General features: G+C 46.2%; 1 protein-coding gene across 2 annotated transcripts in view; it reads left to right on the top strand.

Annotated features, from left to right (window-relative positions):
- ANKRD11 (ankyrin repeat domain containing 11) overlaps positions 1–17,760 on the top strand; it is a 282,262-nt gene that overhangs the window by 212,304 nt on the left and 52,198 nt on the right. For both annotated transcript variants that reach the window (XM_068259483.1, XM_068259482.1), the window contains 2 exons: positions 1,599–1,737; positions 17,291–17,461. In XM_068259483.1, the coding sequence (XP_068115584.1) occupies positions 1,599–1,737; positions 17,291–17,461 (310 nt within the window). The remainder of the gene's footprint in view (positions 1–1,598; positions 1,738–17,290; positions 17,462–17,760) is intronic.

Here is a 17,760-nt window from a genome sequence, read left to right as displayed (position 1 = left end):
AGGCGGTAATTTATCGCTCTGCTCGGGAATGTCAGCTTTTTATGCGGTAACAGCTTTTATGAATTGACATTTTGCTGAGGGTTCGGTAAAGTCAGCTGTATTGAGCATTACCGCATGTGGGAATGCTTTATGAATTGACCTAATAGTGTGCTTACTTCAGCAATGCAGACCATTATGGGACTCAAATATGTTGCTGAAATCAGCAGTCTCCCTCTCCGGGTCCCGTAACTTCCTCCAGTCGCAGCCAGTGTGACGCAAGAGAAGTGCACGCTTTACGTATCTCTCCAGCAGCCACCAGAGAGATATGTAGAGCGCAGGTAAAGTATTATCGTCCATTTTGCAAGCGGCAGTGCGTGCGGGGCCGTGGCCCTGTGCACCCCAGCTGTTTTCAGTTTCTGCAATTGGGGAAGGGAAGCAAAGCTTCCCGGAACCAATTGCAGTGCCTGTAATGAATGGACATGATCAGGGGCCATGTACATTCATAATAAAGTACTCGAATGAACTACAGAGGAAAAGAAACAGAAACACTTCCTAGTAAACTAGGGAGTGTTTCTAGCGCCATCTAGTGGTGAAAAGTTACACTAGAGGATTTTATTTCATTCAAAGAAATGATTAACTCCTTCCAAAGCCACCCCCCCCCCCCCCCTCCCAGCCAATCCCAGTTACCATGCAAACCAACGAAGGGGGGAGGGGGCATAAATAGTTGCCTTAGGGACTCAGCTTTTTTTTTTTATATGTGTGTCATGTATAGTACTGTTTATTTCCACATAATGCAGTGACACCATACATTGTACTAGGAACATACAGTGATTTAAATGTTGATAGCCGGGACTAATGGACAAATAAAATGGGTGGGTTTTATTTATAGTAGCATTGCTTATTTTAAAACTATAGGGGATGGAATCTGAGAAATGGAGTATGGTTTTTTTTTTGTGTGTGTTTTTGCCTATAAAATGCATAGAAAATAAAGTAATTACTGAAAACAAGTATCTCCCACAAAAAGCTTAATTTGTGGCAAAAAAAAATCTAGATCATTTACGTGTGATGAGTAGTGATAAAGTTATTGGTGAATAAATGGGAGTAGCACTAATCGGGGAAAATTGCTTCCGTCTTGAAGGTGAAAACACCTGTAAGCTGAAGTGGTTAATAACATATGAATAAAGTTACCGCTATTTGATTGTACTATAGGGCTGGTCCAATTGAACACATTTTGTTGCTAGTAATTTCCCTGTACATACATATGGTTTGTTTTCAAGAAGTTAATAAATCCAAGTTGATGCAAAGTTTATGCAGTTGAAAAATGGACCGATTGGATGCAGCAAATTGATGCAGATTTTATGCGAAGATATACAGCAGTAAAATGGCCAGTGAGTTGGAGTTAACATCTTAATGGCCGAATGGGTGAGAGAAATCCATAGTGTGTCGAGAACCAGCCGGCCCATGCTGGGGCCAAAGAGGACTCAGTCTTTATCCGATTTATGGGTTATGTGGCTCAGCAAATGGAGTCTGATGTCAGCTAAAACTGTGCGACTTGTTTTTTTCCTTTTTGTAGTTTTTTTGCTTTTAATGAAATGTTTAATGTTTTTTACTTTTTCTAGGATAAAGATAAAGTTTCCCTAAACAAAACTCCAAAGTTGGATCGAAATGATGGAGGTAAAGAAGTGAAAGAGAAAACTACTAAAAGAAAATTGCCTTTCTCAGTGGGAGCAAATGGAGATCAAAAAGATTCTGATACAGGTAAGACGCCCCCTGTTGGACTTTCCTGTGTGTGCGGAGCAGTCTTGGTTGCTTAGTAGTGAGCTATTCGAATCCGTGATTAAAATGAGGCTTGATTGCCTCAGGTGTGCGGCTGGGAGAGAGGGGGTTACTTACCCATAAGTCCGCTGTCCTCTATGCGTTCCAAACGTCTTTCACGTTGAGAGACTCACTACGCGCACTTCCTCCTTCCTTCCATAGGGTGCAGCCAGGAATAGGTGCAGCCAGGAATAGGTGCAGCCAGGAATAGGTGCAGCCAGGAATAGGTGCAGCCAGGAATAGGTGCAGCCAGGAATAGGTGCAGCCAGGAATAGGTGCAGCCAGGAATAGGTGCAGCCAGTATAGGTAGCCAAGAATAGGTGCAGCCAGTATAGGTAGCCAGGAATAGGTGCAGCCAGTATAGGTAGCCAGGAATAGGTGCAGCCAGTATCGGTAGCCAGGAATAGGTGCAGCCAGTATCGGTAGCCAGGAATAGGTGCAGCCAGTATCGGTAGCCAGGAATAGGTGCAGCCAGTATCGGTAGCCAGGAATAGGTGCAGCCAGTATCGGTAGCCAGGAATAGGTGCAGCCAGTATCGGTAGCCAGGAATAGGTGCAGCCAGTATAGGTAGCCAGGAATAGGTGCAGCCAGTATAGGTAGCCAGGAATAGGTGCAGCCAGTATAGGTAGCCAGGAATAGGTGCAGCCAGTATAGGTAGCCAAGTGGAGGGGGGACGCAGCAGGGGGTAAACCAATACATTGCCGGGATCCACTGCTAATGTACTACTTCCTGTATACCATGACAACGCTATTTACTATATCAGTGTTTACTATTTTGAGATTCTACTTTATATGCAGTTTGGCAACAGCTGGTGAGTTTCATTGGTCCCTTTACAAACTGTATAAATTGCACTAACTCAGCAGCATCTCATAGACCATTCCTAGTCCCCATCCAAAGGTGATGAAGGCCTAGCCGCCACAGCAGCCAGTGTTGCCTTGCAGTACCAGTACTGCCTCTGGCCAAAAGGTGGCGCTGTGATGTACTCTGTACATTGCCTCTCCATAGTGACTTGAGGTAGGGGGCAGCGCTGCTCCTCTGGCTGTTGATTGCCTAAGTCACTGGTATTTGTGGATTGTGATGAGTAAGTACAGGCACTTGGGCAGGGTGGTAATGAGGTTACTGTATTTAGAATGACACACTTTGCTCTGGTCTCTTTGAGAATCTAGGTGTAGTTGTGCAGGCTGCAGTAGCGAATATACGAGTCTACTTCCTTGTAGGGCTGCTGTTTTCTATATTTGTACGTCTGCGGGGTGATTCCATAACTCTTAGATAATGGGAAGCTGCCATAAGGGCATTATAAAGCTTACAGCAGACAGTTTGCTAACTGCCATATTCTATCAAGTAGATTACGTCTGTTTCTATCTTTAGGAGAGCATTTTAATTGAATCAGCCTAATGGATGTGTGCAGAGCTGAGGCATCGGTGTGGGGGAGGAGGCAGCATCTTCTGGCCGGGTTATTGATCGCTCCCATTCAGCTTTTTAACCAGTTGCTTTAATCACCACGGTAGTGGAAAGAGGTCTATGGAGCCTGATGGGCTGTTTACAGTGTGTGTTCATGCTGGGCACAGATCTCTCCTGCGAGGAGAGTCTGCCTGCCAGGACTATGTGGTAGTTATGTGGCAACTGCTGTACCTTCCGTGTAAAGGTGTCCATTAATGGTACAATTGTTTCCCCAAATGCCATCTTATGATGCAAATGGAATGATTGAATTATATAGAAAATTGGCCATTTATGAAGGCAATTGGTAAACGTTTCTTTGGTTGATTGCTTAATAGGATAAAATCAATCTGAAAGTTGCAATTTATGATCAAATTTGAAAAAATTCTACAGTTAATGGGCAACTTAATTCTAGAGACACACCATTCAATTTTCTGCCTGATTAATTCCAACATGTCCAATCTGAATTTCGATTGAATTTTCATAGAACTGAATGAAAATCGATTTTAAAAAATTGGAAAATTGGAAGGTTTAAAAATCTATCGAAATTCAGATCGGACATGTTGGAAATAATCGTTCTGACAGGTAAATCTGCCAGAAAATTGTATGGTGTGCACCTAGCGTTAAGTTGCCCGTTAACTGTACATTTTTTTTTTCACCAAATGCGATCTTTTGATGCGATTTGATCGAAACTAATTCTCTATTACTAAACAATGCAGAGCAATTAAAGAGCAGGACGTCTGTTGTTCCCTGGGCTGGGCTGATAAAGAGCAGGACGTCTGTTGTTCCCTGGGCTGGGCTGATAAAGAGCAGGACGTCTGTTGTTCCCTGGGCTGTGCTGAGCCCATCGGCCATCGGTCATCAGTGCTCTGCTGGCCATACTTGGTTCAGCTTTACCCTGCAGTTCTGTTTACTTCGGATCTGCCAGTAATTCATTCATTGCTGATCTCCCCATCAAGTAAACTGAAAGTATTATTTATATAGCGCTGACCTCTTCCGCTGTGCTGTATAAAGTATGTATAGTCTTGGAACCTAATTCTCCCTCACAGAGGCTTACAAACTTGTCCCTAACAGGGTTCTCCCCAGAATTTTTTTTTTTGTCAGCCGGCTGGCATTAAAAAAATAGCCAGGTGGGGCCCAATGAAAGAATGCAGGGCCGGCGCTTTACTGCGCATAGGAGGAGGTGAGCCAATCACAGCTGGGTGGAGCATCCGGCTATAAAGGAGCCGGATGGGGAGAACACTGCCTAAGGCCTCGTTCACATTATACGTGCCGCCCTGTGCATTTTGGCAGCCCGATCAGCAAGAACATCAGAAGCCCCTGTGAGGGAGAGTTAGGTTCCAAGACTATATATACTTTGTATGCAAAAATGCATGCAGCAGTGCAATAGCATTGCATTGCTGCGTAGCGCGCATAGTCTGAACGTCAGAAGTGCTATCTATGCCCTTATTGTTTTGTCAGACAGCACTTCTGACGTTAACTGTGCGCTACGCAGCAGTTTGATGCGCTATTGCACTGCTGCACGCATTTTTGGCAATGAAAGGGATCAGCAGCGCAACACAGATTGGGCACTATATGGCGCGCTTGCGTCTCAAGCACACGGCCATACACGTTGCCTAATGTGAACGAGGCCTAACAGTCTGTCCATCATACTCGAGGGCCAATGTTTAGAGCAAGCCAGCTTATCTGTATGTTTTTAAACAGTTTATTAGTGAGAAGTTTGAGCGTATTGGTGAAGTTCTGTTTGGTGGCTGCACAGCTTGGTATTGCTTCAGGCTATACTAAAGTGATAAGACCGTAAGGTGATTGATTTCAGATTCAGAAGTGGTTTGCTGGAGGATTGAACGATTTCACATTCCAGAATCCAGCCTCCAGTGTGTACATGTAGCACTTGTTTTCATAGCTGCCCCTCCTAGGGTCCATTTCCACTGGGTGCGAATTGTTTTTTGTTTTGTTTTTTTTACGCAAATTCACACACCAAAAAATTCTTGTGCTGATGTCCATTAGATGGAGAATTTGCATCCAGAAAAAAAACGCACAGCGGTGTTACTTTTCAGATGCTGCATACTGTTTTTGCATGCATTTTCACTTTGAAGTTTTTATTGCATTTCTCGCTCGCGATCAATGTCATTGGAACGACTTTCCTCGATCTTCTAGAAAAAAGAGGGAAATATGTGAGTTCGCAATAAACATGTTTATTCGTATGGCGATTTGCATTCTACTTTCTATAGCACACAATGCATTGATCAGCACAAAGCTGTACAGCATGTTTGTATGGGGGAACTCTGCATTCAGCGGGACAAGCCAGGTGTTTGGCCTGTGCCATAATGCTAAGCCTTGTATTCTCATCATTACCTATCTATTGTGCGGTGAATACTGGCTCGGTGTTTGGGCCTGCTGGCGTTGGTGTTTGAGCTGGTATTGCTTCATTTGTGGCTTGCTGGATCTTCCTCATTTCACTTCCCCACACAGCTATGACTTTGGCTGTTCCAGAATTTGTTCATTGTAAATCACTGTATCTAGTACTGATCTGTGTGCTGGCTGCTTAACTTTAGAAGCTGGTTTGTTTTTGTTCTCTTAAGTAGGCGTTGAGGCTTTGCCTGTATTTGCTGACACTTAAAGGGAACCTAATCTCAAAAAAAAAACCATGAGTTTCATTTACCTGGGGAATCTACCAGCCCCATACAGCCATCCTGTGCCCTTGTAGTCACTCACTGCTGCTCCAGTCCCCCGCCACCAGCTAGTTCTGTGTCTACCAGCCCCATGCAGCCATCCTGTGCCCTCGTAGTCACTCACTGCTGCTCCAGTCCCCCGCCACCAGCTAGTTCTGCTTCTACCAGCCCCATGCAGCCATCCTGTGCCCTCGTAGTCACTCACTACTGCTCCAGTCCCCCGCCGCCAGCTAGTTCTGCTTCTACCAGCCCCATGCAGCCATCCTGTGCCCTCGCAGTCACTCACTACTGCTCCAGTCCCCCGCCGCCAGCTAGTTCTGCTTCTACCAGCCCCATGCAGCCATCCTGTGCCCTCGCAGTCACTCACTACTGCTCCAGTCCCCTGCCTCTAGCTAGTTCTGCTTCTACCAGCCCCATGCAGCCATCCTGTGCCCTCGTAGTCACTCACTACTGCTCCAGTCCCCCGCCACCAGCTAGTTCTGCTTCTACCAGCCCCATGCAGCCATCCTGTGCCCTCGTAGTCACTCACTGCTGCTCCAGTCCCCCGCCACCAGCTAGTTCTGCTTCTACCAGCCCCATGCAGCCATCCTGTGCCCTCGTAGTCACTCACTACTGCTCCAGTCCCCCGCCGCCAGCTAGTTCTGCTTCTACCAGCCCCATGCAGCCATCCTGTGCCCTCGTAGTCACTCACTACTGCTCCAGTCTCCCGCCGCCAGCTAGTTCTGCTTCTACCAGCCCCATGCAGCCATCCTGTGCCCTCGTAGTCACTCACTACTGCTCCAGTCCCCCGCCACCAGCTAGTTCTGCTTCTACCAGCCCCATGCAGCCATCCTGTGCCCTCGTAGTCACTCACTGCTGCTCCAGTCCCCCGCCACCAGCTAGTTCTGCTTCTACCAGCCCCATGCAGCCATCCTGTGCCCTCGCAGTCACTCATGGCTCCTCCGGTCCCCTGCCGTCAGCTAGTTTAGTTTTTGCCGACTGGAAGTCGGCCGGCCGCCATGCGTACCTTTTTACGCATTCCCGCTGGTACAGGAAGTACAGTACAGTACTGGTACAGAAAGCCATCGTGGACATTAACAAGTACATTTTTACGTGTTACAGGTGTCATGCGTAAATTTTTACGCATTGCAACCGTTATGAGTAAGAATGTACTTGTTATGTCCGCGATGGCTTTCTGCACCAGCGGGAATGCGTAAAAAGGTACGCATGGCGGCCGGCCGACTCTGTCGGCGCAAACGAAACTAGCTGGCGACAGGGGACCGGAGGAGCCATGAGTGACTGCGAGGGCACCGGATGGCTGCATGGGGCTGGTAGATGCCCCAGGTAAGGAAAACTTGTGGGGTTTTTTTTGAGTTAAGGTTCCCTTTTAAAGGAAATGCAAATTTTAATGTATCAAAAAAGGATTTTGTATTCTTGTGTAAAATCTGAAAATGCATATTGAAGTTCTGTATTAGGAGCTCCTCCTGCTTCTCTATCATTATTATTTATATTATTGTTATTTAGTATTTATATATTGCTGACATCTTCCAGAATGCTGTACAGAGCGCACGTTTACGTCACTGACTGTCCCTCAGAGGGGCTCAGTCTAATCCCGACCATATATATGGTCTAAAAAGCTGAGGCGGAGATCCGTGCAGATTGAAGCGAGTAGAGGCAGAGCTACTGCACAAAGCTCTGCCTCTACTAGGAAGCTTTCCCCGCAGTTAGCCCCAGGGAGTTTGGGTTGATTGAGTTTTCAGCTGCGGGGATGCAGCATTTTAGGTGCTGCAATCATGCTAACGAGGTTTTTAATATAAAAACATGATTTAAGGGAGGCTTCAGAGTCTCTGGAAGATTTTTGTACTTTCAGATCTGCACCATTTAACATTCATACCCATGTGTAAGGCTAGACTGATTGGGCTCTTGTTAGCCAAAAATGCTGTTTCCTAGTTTTAGGCAGTGGCCTAATGTCTGTATAGGGATCCCGTTCTTGTGTGCCAATCATTTTGTCTGGCTGGTGGGGCACTTGTCTCACTATATTGCACAGTACACGTAAAGTACTCCCCTCCATACTGTACAATGCATGCTGCTCCTCTCCCTTTCCCCGCTGTATGTTTAGGGGGCGGGATCTGTGGCAGTTTGCGGTGGGCTGTACCTGGTGGTGGAATCACAGAAAGCATAGCGCTAATGTAAACAAAAAACGTTCAGGCGTCCAATAAAGGATGGAGGATTAAGCCCCGCCGAAATGACGCTATACGCATCATGGCAACACCTAATACTAAACAGGAGGGCGTTACCATTAAACGTACGCATCAAAATGACACATCCACGCACGCATCATGACACATCGACGCATGCCCGCCAAACTTATGCATCAGAATGACGCAACAACGCATACCGTCCATCTGCAACCACGGCAAACAGACGTATGCGCCAAAATGACGCAAAGATGCATGCCGTAACCACGGCAACCAACGCGTATACAATAAGAGAAAAGGTGTGGACATAACGATGCACAAGGTAGATCTTTTACTATTATACTCATGAGGTATGCCTGATCACTTTTTTAGCCTTTATTAATTGTTAATTTTTAATACTGGGATCTGGATTGGATCCACCAATGGGGGTGTTGGAGGTGTGACTAGATATTTAAATAGGCTGTTTCCCATCGGGTCCTCTAATTAGTATATGATCTGTGATTGGTTATATGTGCATATATATTTGGGTGTGTTTGTATGTCATTTTAGAACTAGGCAGCATGAAGATGGGAAAGAGCACGAAACAGTGGACTGTCCTTGTCCTGCCATAAAGTTCTTTTAAAATTTGTGTGCGTTTGCTCTGTAGCGCTGCTGTGTGCGCTTGCTCTGTAGCGCTGCTGTTTGCGCTTGCTCTGTAGCGCTGCTGTTTGCGCTTGCTCTGTAGCGCTGTGTGCGTTTGCTCTGTAGCGCTGTGTGCGTTTGCTCTGTAGCGCTGTGTGCGTTTGCTCTGTAGCGCTGTGCGCGTTTGATCTGTAGCGCTGTGCGCGTTTGATCTGTAGCGCTGTGCGCGTTTGCTCTGTAGCGCTGTGCGCGTTTGATCTGTAGCGCTGTGCGCGTTTGCTCTGTAGCGCTGTGCGCGTTTGATCTGTAGCGCTGTGCGCGTTTGCTCTGTAGCGCTGTGCGCGTTTGATCTGTAGCGCTGTGCGCGTTTGATCTGTAGCGCTGTGCGCGTTTGCTCTGTAGCGCTGTGCGCGTTTGATCTGTAGCGCTGTGCGCGTTTGCTCTGTAGCGCTGTGCGCGTTTGATCTGTAGCGCTGTGCGCGTTTGCTCTGTAGCGCTGTGCGCGTTTGATCTGTAGCGCTGTGCGCGTTTGATCTGTAGCGCTGTGCGCGTTTGCTCTGTAGCGCTGTGTGCGTTTGCTATGTGCGCTTGCTCTGTAGCGCTGCTGTTTGCGCTTGCTCTGTAGCGCTGCTGTTTGCGCTTGCTCTGTAGCGCTTCTGTTTGCGCTTGCTCTGTAGCGCTGCTGTGTGCGCTTGCTCTGTAGCGCTGCTGTTTGCGCTTGCTCTGTAGCGCTTCTGTTTGCGCTTGCTCTGTAGCGCTGCTGTTTGCGCTTGCTCTGTAGCGCTGCTGTGTGCGCTTGCTCTGTAGCGCTGCTGTGTGCGCTTGCTCTGTAGCGCTGCTGTGTGCGCTTGCTCTGTAGCGCTGCTGTGTGCGCTTGCTCTGTAGCGCTGCTGTGTGCGCTTGCTCTGTAGCGCTGCTGTGTGCGCTTGCTCTGTAGCGCTGCTGTGTGCGCTTGCTCTGTAGCGCTGCTGTGTGCGCTTGCTCTGTAGCGCTGCTGTGTGCGCTTGCTCTGTAGCGCTGCTGTGTGCGCTTGCTCTGTAGCGCTGCTGTGTGCGCTTGCTCTGTAGCGCTGCTGTGCGCTTGCTCTGTAGCGCTGCTGTGTGCGCTTGCCCTGTAGCGCTGCTGTGTGCGCTTGCCCTGTAGCGCTGCTGTGTGCGCTTGCCCTGTAGCGCTGCTGTGTGCGCTTGCCCTGTAGCGCTGCTGTGTGCGCTTGCCCTGTAGCGCTGCTGTGTGCGCTTGCCCTGTAGGGCTGCTGTGTGCGCTTGCCCTGTAGCGCTGCTGTGTGCGCTTGCCCTGTAGCGCTGCTGTGTGCGCTTGCCCTGTAGCGCTGCTGTGTGCGCTTGCCCTGTAGCGCTGCTGTGTGCGCTTGCTCTGAGCGCTTGCTGTGTGCGCTTGCTCTGTAGCGCTTGCTGTGTGCGCTTGCTCTGAGCGCTGCTGTGTACGCTTGCTCTGTAGAGCTGCTGTTTGCGCTTGCTCTGTAGCGCTTGCTCTGTAGCGCTCTGTGCGCTTGCTCTGAGCGCTGCTGTGTGTGCTTGCTCTGAGCGCTGCTGTGTACGCTTGCTCTGTAGCGCTTGCTCTGTAGCGCTCTGTGCGCTTGCTCTGTAGCGCTGTGGAATGATCTCTGTGTAGCGCTGTGTGCGTTCGTCCCAGGAATCACATTTGTTTCCACTAGCATGCTTTGGTAACATCTTGAAGACGTTCCACGTCTCCTGCAATTTGATCTGGGTACCTGAGGCCCCGCTCGGTGTAATTAGTAAACAGGATCAGATGCCGCTGCCTTCACTTGAGCAATTAGAGATGTGGGAAGCAGGTTGTGCCCCGCCCCCTTCCTGTTTCTCTCTCCTAGCCTGAAGCTTGTTTATATGGCCACTTGCTGCATGTGTAGGGCTGTGATGGATTTCAGGCTGAGGGATTGCTGTAATGGCAGTCCTGTGTGCAGATATGAGGAGCAGCTGTGCTGGAGGCTGGCCTCTGGAAGGGGTCAGCAATTTCTTGCTGTATAATCATTTCTGCGGTGTTTCTCATTTCCGCCCAGCCCCCAGCCATCACCCCCTTGCTCTGGAAGATGTGGCCTGCTCTGTGTTCATGTGGTTGTAATCTCAGTCTGGGTGAGCGCTGCTCTTCCGGATTCTGGGCTGATGTGTGCTGCAGGCCTTTCTGTGACGCGCCACACATGGGAACAGTGTGACTGCCCAGACAGTGCAGCTAGAGAGGAACTCTCATGTCACACAGCCTCAGAGGTGCTTCATGGGAAGTGTGACTGCCCTGCCGGTGCAGCTAGAGAGGAGCCACAAACTGACACATTCCTGGCCTGCTGTAATGCTCAGCTTACATGTCATACAGCCTCAGATGCTTCTAGGAGGTCTCTGGTATTATTATTCTATGTCACTCTGCAGTGCTGCTTTCACTGGAGAACACTTCACCAGGACATGCAGATCTAGTGCCACCTGCTGGGGGCAGGCAGCCATCTGAAAGGGGGAGATCATTGCCTGTTGGAGCCACATAAAATTAAATGGTAATTTGAGTTTTGGCACAATTTGTGGCCTTTCCTTGGTGGTACTTGGTATCTTTATAGTTAACAGAAGTGTTGCCTTAAGTGTAACTTAACTGAATGTACTCAGTGAATAAAGTTGCTTATTTTTCAATGTTTGCAGAATACAAAGTCTTACCTCACCCAGATTTACATTCTTAAATTTATCAGTGATGCTGCTGGCATCTTCTCTGCTGGCAAGGTGAATCACTGTTGTTGGGCCTTACCCATGAAGTGAGCAAACAATGCCAGTTGATCTCCCAGAGTGCTTCAAATTTGCTCCTGTAGCCGGGAGTGTTCTGCGCATGCACATTTCGTAAAGACTTGTAACTGCACATGCTCGGGTGGGGCCAGACTTTTAATTGGAGTGACAGCGGAACAGAGGGGGCAAAAGGGGACCTCCGACTACGGGAGGCAGGAGGGAAGCCCCAGTTAAGTAAAAGCTAACTTTTTCCCCATCTCAGGTTTATTTTAAACACATTACAGCGCAAATAAAATTGACTCTTTTGTAACCTACAAAAATAAGTATTAGTGTATGAGTGTTAGTTTGCATAACGGCGATAACCATCACACTACTGACCCAGCTAAATACCGGGCTTCATTCTTACAGCAGGGATATTGCATAAGATTCGGGTGTGCACATCAGATATGCAGTCAGGCAGATATGTGTATCTGATTTACATCATTCAGTGACTGCTTTATTGCAGCAGAACTAGTAACTGTTTTACTTGTGAAATAAGTGCACCTGTTACTATATTCACATATTAGGACTATCTGAAAAATATCATTTTTTTTTTTTTTTTTTTTAATTAAAGTTCTAATTTAGTAGGAGTCGGTACATTTTTACTAGCTGGCTCCCAAGTACCTAATAATTGCTTCTGATTCCAGACTCCATGGCCATGTTTCTGAGAATCGTCAATTCAGGTGTACTTTGTATGAGAAGGCGCTGATGGGTCGTGTCAGAGGGGGACATTTATCAAGAGTGTCTGAGACAAAATATTAGTAGGCTTTTAGAAATCCGTGCAGAACTGTTTCAGAAATCACTAAATAGTGCAGATTCCTTCTTAAACTGTTAGGAATAGGATGAGTTATCAAGATCTCTCACAATGTAGTGTGTGAGGGAAATTGCTGTTGCTGAGGTAACCAACACATCTGATCAGGGCTGTGGAGTCGGTCCAAAAATCCACAGACTCCGACTCCTCAGTTTAGGATTCCACCGACTCTCCGACTCCTCTAATTTGCATATTACAATTTTGTTGATTAAAAGTATGTAACATGAAATTCGTCTCTTAACTGCCAACGCTTAGGAATTTTACAAGACAACTGAAGTGAGAAGGATATGTAGACTACTATATTTATTCCCTTTAGACTAAAACTAGTCCTTGGTAATAGTACTTGTAAAAGGTGCAAACCGGAACAAAGAACATCTATCAGGCCCTAGGCAATGTAAGTGTGGGTACATGTAAGAATGATGTGCAGGTACTCTGCAGGAGAATGAGGGGATTGTAAACAGACAACACCTCTGTGTTCAATGTGCACAGCATTCTCAGTGGATTCCCTGCAGCTCTGTGGGGAGTGCATATGTAGAGTATAGTAGTACTGTGTAACAAAGTAAACCTGAGACAGATGAAATTAAAGTTTTATACATACCTGGGGCTTCCTCCAGCCGCCTTCAGGATAATCAGCCCCTCGTTGTCCTCCTCCACCACCTGCATCTTCTGCTATGAGTCCAGGTACTTGAGCCAGTCAGGCGTAGTGCGCATGCACACACTCCGCTGCCAGGAGCATACTACACCTGTGCAGCACTATTGCGCAGGTGCAGAATGTTCCTGGCTGTGGGAGCGGCATGCGGCCGGACAGCGCTGACTGGCTGAATTACCAGGACTCATAGCAGAAGATCCGAGTGGTGGAGGACAGCGAGGGACTGATTAGCCTGAAGGGGGCTGGAGGAAGCCCCAGGTATGTATAAAACTTCACTTTTCATCTGTCTCAGTTACCCTTTAATTTGTAGTCACCAAACCAAATTTTAATAACATATCACATTATTTGATTTCATCAGCAAAGGGAGTGCATACATTTGCATAAATCAGCATCAGTGCAGAATTATTTCCATCTCGTTGACCATCTCTATTAGTGACACAGCTACACATCAGGCTTTATTCTTACAGCATAGATGTTATTTAGTATATATAAGAGATTCCTGTGTACACATCATATATACAGTCACAATCAGATATGTATATCTGACCTTAAAAATACGGGGACTGCTTTATTAAAGCAGCACAAGTAACTAATTTTGATTGGTTTATTTTATTTTTGTGGACTAAGCACAGCTATTACTGTATATATACTGTATATATATACATTATTTTTAATGACTATTATCTGAGAAATAGAACATTTTATCATATTTTCTATTTTAATTACAGTTACAAATTCATTAGGAGTCGGTGCATTTTTTCCCGACTCCAGGCACCCAAAATTGCCCGACTCTCCGACTCCACAGCCCTGCATCTGATGTCAGCAAGCTTTGAGTGAGGGGGGGGGGGGGGAGGAGCCCTTCGCAAATCACATCTAGCCTGCACTGCTGCACTATCTGGAGAACTGCTATGAAACACTTCTTAGGGCCCGTTTCCACTTGTGCGGTGGGAATCGCTGCGTAAAAAAATTGCATGCGGATGCAAATTTAGCATGCGGTTGTATGCAAATTTTCGTGTGAATTCGCGTGGATGACTATGTATGTGAATTTAACCATGGTAGTGCCTGTGTGATTTTTCCATTGTTTATGCGAAATCGTATGTGAATTCGCATGAAGATTCGCATACCAAAACCGCATGCGTATTTCCTATTAAATACATTGTATGCGAATCGCATAGCTGTATGCGGTATGCGAATTCTGATGGCTCTGCTGTGCAGATTTTTTTCTGCACAGAAAAACGCTCAGAAATCCTGACAAGTGGAAACAGTCCCATCCACTTGTATTGTCTTGTATTGTCTATGCGAATCTGCATGCAGGAAACGCATGCAGATTCGCTCTAGTGGAAACTGGCCCTTAATCTGCAGCAGTTTAGAGATGGATTTGCACTTAACTAGTGCAGCTCTGGAAATTCATGCTAAACTGTCAGTATTATGTAGGAATTAAGAACTTTCTACCTCTACCTACTATCCTGCAAAACAGTTCCTCTGCTGGTTAGAACAGTTTTAGAAGAAAAAAACTCTGTTGGTAATGCTTTGACGAACCTGGCCCAGAGTTTGCACTAGTATTGATTACTATCAGCAGCACCTGATTACTCCATCCTGCAGTTGGATGTCAGCCATACCCCATGCAGTTGATTAGCAGGCTGTATAGTTGCTGCTGCAAACAGAAAAACTATGTAATGGACAGTAGCAGTTTTTGTACATCTTATTCTGAAGCCAGCTGTCCTGGATGCTGATGAGCTTTACTGACCCCCCCCCCCCCCCCCTTCCCCATGGCTTGTTTCAGGTGAGACACATACCACACGGAAGCCAAAGGATCACCATGGCAGCTGGGGAGCTGGCCCTTTCAAAAGGAATACAGATGGCAGATTCAGTATTTTGTTAATGAAAGTTTTACTTTTAATGTACTAGACTGGTGCTTATGGATTTTTGCACAGTCTGATTCTTTGGATTGACTGAAAGGAACTTTAGGTTGTAGTGAACAGGGGTCGGCTATGATGCAGGGTAGGTAGAAGCATCTGGAACATGTATAAGGGGTGGAGTATGCTGGTGCTCTTTAGCTTGGCGCCATTAAGTAATGTTGGTCAAATGCTGCCCTGTTATTTCATAATTTGTCAGTCCAGTGACCCACTTCTTAACAGAAACATATGTGGAAATGTTTGTGTAGCTGGATGGTCAAAAAGTCAATAGGGCCAGTAGCGAGTGTATTTAGTGGTCTCAGGCTCTGTTTGTTACACCATGAGCTCTTTTGATTGGAGACGTGGGGGAGATCAAGCGTGCTCCTGTCCTGTGACACCACTCGGCGCAGCCACAGGGAAGCAGTACTGACATACTGCGCATGCGGGGCACAGTATAGCCGGGTTTGGAGTCGCTGAAGTTGCCCAGGACAACGGGACGGATCAGAGTTGAGCGGCGGGGGAAGGGAGACTAGGTGAATATTTGAGTATGCCCCTCTACTTAGTACAGCTTCAGTTTTTATCAGATGCTTTTACATCTGGTACCGTTTAAAGGACCATAATTACGAAAAAAAAAATTAACATTTTAAATGCATAAAAACCCAAAAAGTACATTTCTCCTAGAGTAAAATGTTCTCCTAAAATGTTGTCACTGACAGTAGACTAGAAATCTGACTGAACTGATGGCGCTTTGGACTAGCCCATCGCCTCATGGGAATTTGTAGTTTTCCTTATTTTCAAAAGCACGTAGTAAACTGCAGTTCCTCATCCCAACTGCCAGAATAGTGTGCAAACAGGTGGGGGGCTGGCATGTGTGTGTAAAGATCCTTTCCAGGGCGTGGTTTTGTATAGAATAAAATAAATGCTGAGAATCCCCTATAAAGAGCTGGACTAGTCAAAAAACTGTTAGATTTCTACTTACTACTTTAAGTGACAGCAACATAGGAGAAAGCGAGCGCTGTAATCACAGCGCAGGAGATTTGGGCACACACTGAGCAACTTCGGCGTCGTCATAAGACTAAGCAGAAGTTACATTTTAAAACCCTATAATTCGGGCCGCCAGCAATAGCTGGAAGCTGAATTACACCATTCCCCAACATCCCAGGCGTCCTGGAGGGGGAACAGTAATTAACATTGCCGGGACTTGTGCAGCAGCAAGATAAGCCATATACCAGCTGTATCCTGCGCCCAAGTCTCACAGTGGCGATTACATATGTACGCAGAGGAAGATGTAATATCTCATTTTACTGTGGAAGAAACATACTTATTTGTATGTGTTTAGTATTTTGATATTTAATTTTAACCATTTTAGCCGAATGGACTTGACCGTCACATCCATTCAGCTACTGCTGCGCGCTCCCGTGCCACCCCCCCCCCCCCCCCCCCCGTTAGCCCGGAGTTCAATGAATGGGAACATGGTTCCCGTTCATTGATCTAATTCCCCAACAAAAAAGACCGACTGCTTCTTTGAGAAGCCGCAATCTTTCTGAAGAAAAAAAGTGTTTCAGGTCCTCACTATACTTCCTGGAAGCAAGAGTTTGCTTCCAGTACAAAAAAAAAAAAAAAAAAAAAAAATTGGCTGTGGCCAAATACTAAAACTACATCCACATACATTTTTTTAAATTAAATACATACAAACAACTGTTTACCTCCCACACCAAAAATTACCCAAATAAAATGTTTAATGGTAAAAAAAAATACAATAAAAAAAGTTACCGAAGAGTCTGAACTTTGTTTACTATGCATGTGAAGAGGGTGTATTACTAATATTTTTTAAATTATAGGCTTGTAAATGGTGATGGACGCTAAACTGAAAAAAATGCACCTTTATTTCTAAATAAAATATTGGCGCCATACATTGTGATAGGGACATAATTTAAATGGTGTCATAACCAGGAAGAATGGGCAAATAAAATACATAGGTTTTAATTATGGTAGCATGTATTTTTTTACAGCTATAATGGCTGAAAACTGAAAAATTATGATCTTTTTCTTAGTATTCCTGTTAAAATGCATTTAGAAAAAGAAATTCTTAGCAAAATGTACAGCCCAAAAAAAGCCTAATTAGTGGCGGGAAAAACAAGATATGGATCAATTCTGTGTGATAATTGGTGATAAAGTTATTGGCGAATGAATGGGAGGTGAAAATTGCTCGGATGGATAAGGTGAAAAACGACTGGCTGAAATGGTTAATGCAACTTCATCTTCTGCTGCTATTTTGTGTGGCAGTGCAGGTAGTACTCTAGGTAAATCATCATATGTCATCACTGGTTGGTTGGTTGGTTGGTTGGTTGGTTGGTTGGCTGTTTTTTCCTCCCAGTGCATTTGTTCTGAATCCAGCATTGTATGATCTGTGCTGCGCAGTGGCTTTCTGTCTCCTCATAAAAGCTTCCTTTTGTTTTGCAGAAAAACAGGGTCCTGAAAGGAAGCGCATCAAGAAAGAGCCTGCCAATCGGAAGTCTGGTTTACTTTATGGCATTGGACTTTCTGGAATCCGGGCCGGGTACCCGTTATCAGAGCGGCAGCAGGTTGCCTTGCTTATGCAGATGACAGCAGAAGAATCTGCAAACAGTCCAGGTAAGAAGCATTGATGAGCATCACTTCTGCCATTGGCTGCATCCTGAAATGGTGCAGTGCCGGCCGCATGGTCTGTACCAGTGTTGTGGGATGGGGGTGCCTCTGTACCACAGGCTGGCATTCACAGCTTGCAGGAGCTCCATGGATACTCTAGAATCCCCCCAGATTCCAGCAACAGTCATTCACTCCTGAACAGGAACATCTGGCCACAAAATTGTGTCATTTAACTGTATTTGAACGTGTCCCGTGGAGTGTGTACAGCAGCGGTGCTCAGTTTGCTAAATACAAAGGGCTACATG

This window comes from Hyperolius riggenbachi, chromosome 11 (assembly GCF_040937935.1).
Source record: "Hyperolius riggenbachi isolate aHypRig1 chromosome 11, aHypRig1.pri, whole genome shotgun sequence".
Lineage (NCBI taxonomy): Eukaryota > Metazoa > Chordata > Amphibia > Anura > Hyperoliidae > Hyperolius > Hyperolius riggenbachi.
This window is presented reverse-complemented; position numbering and strand designations above follow the sequence as displayed.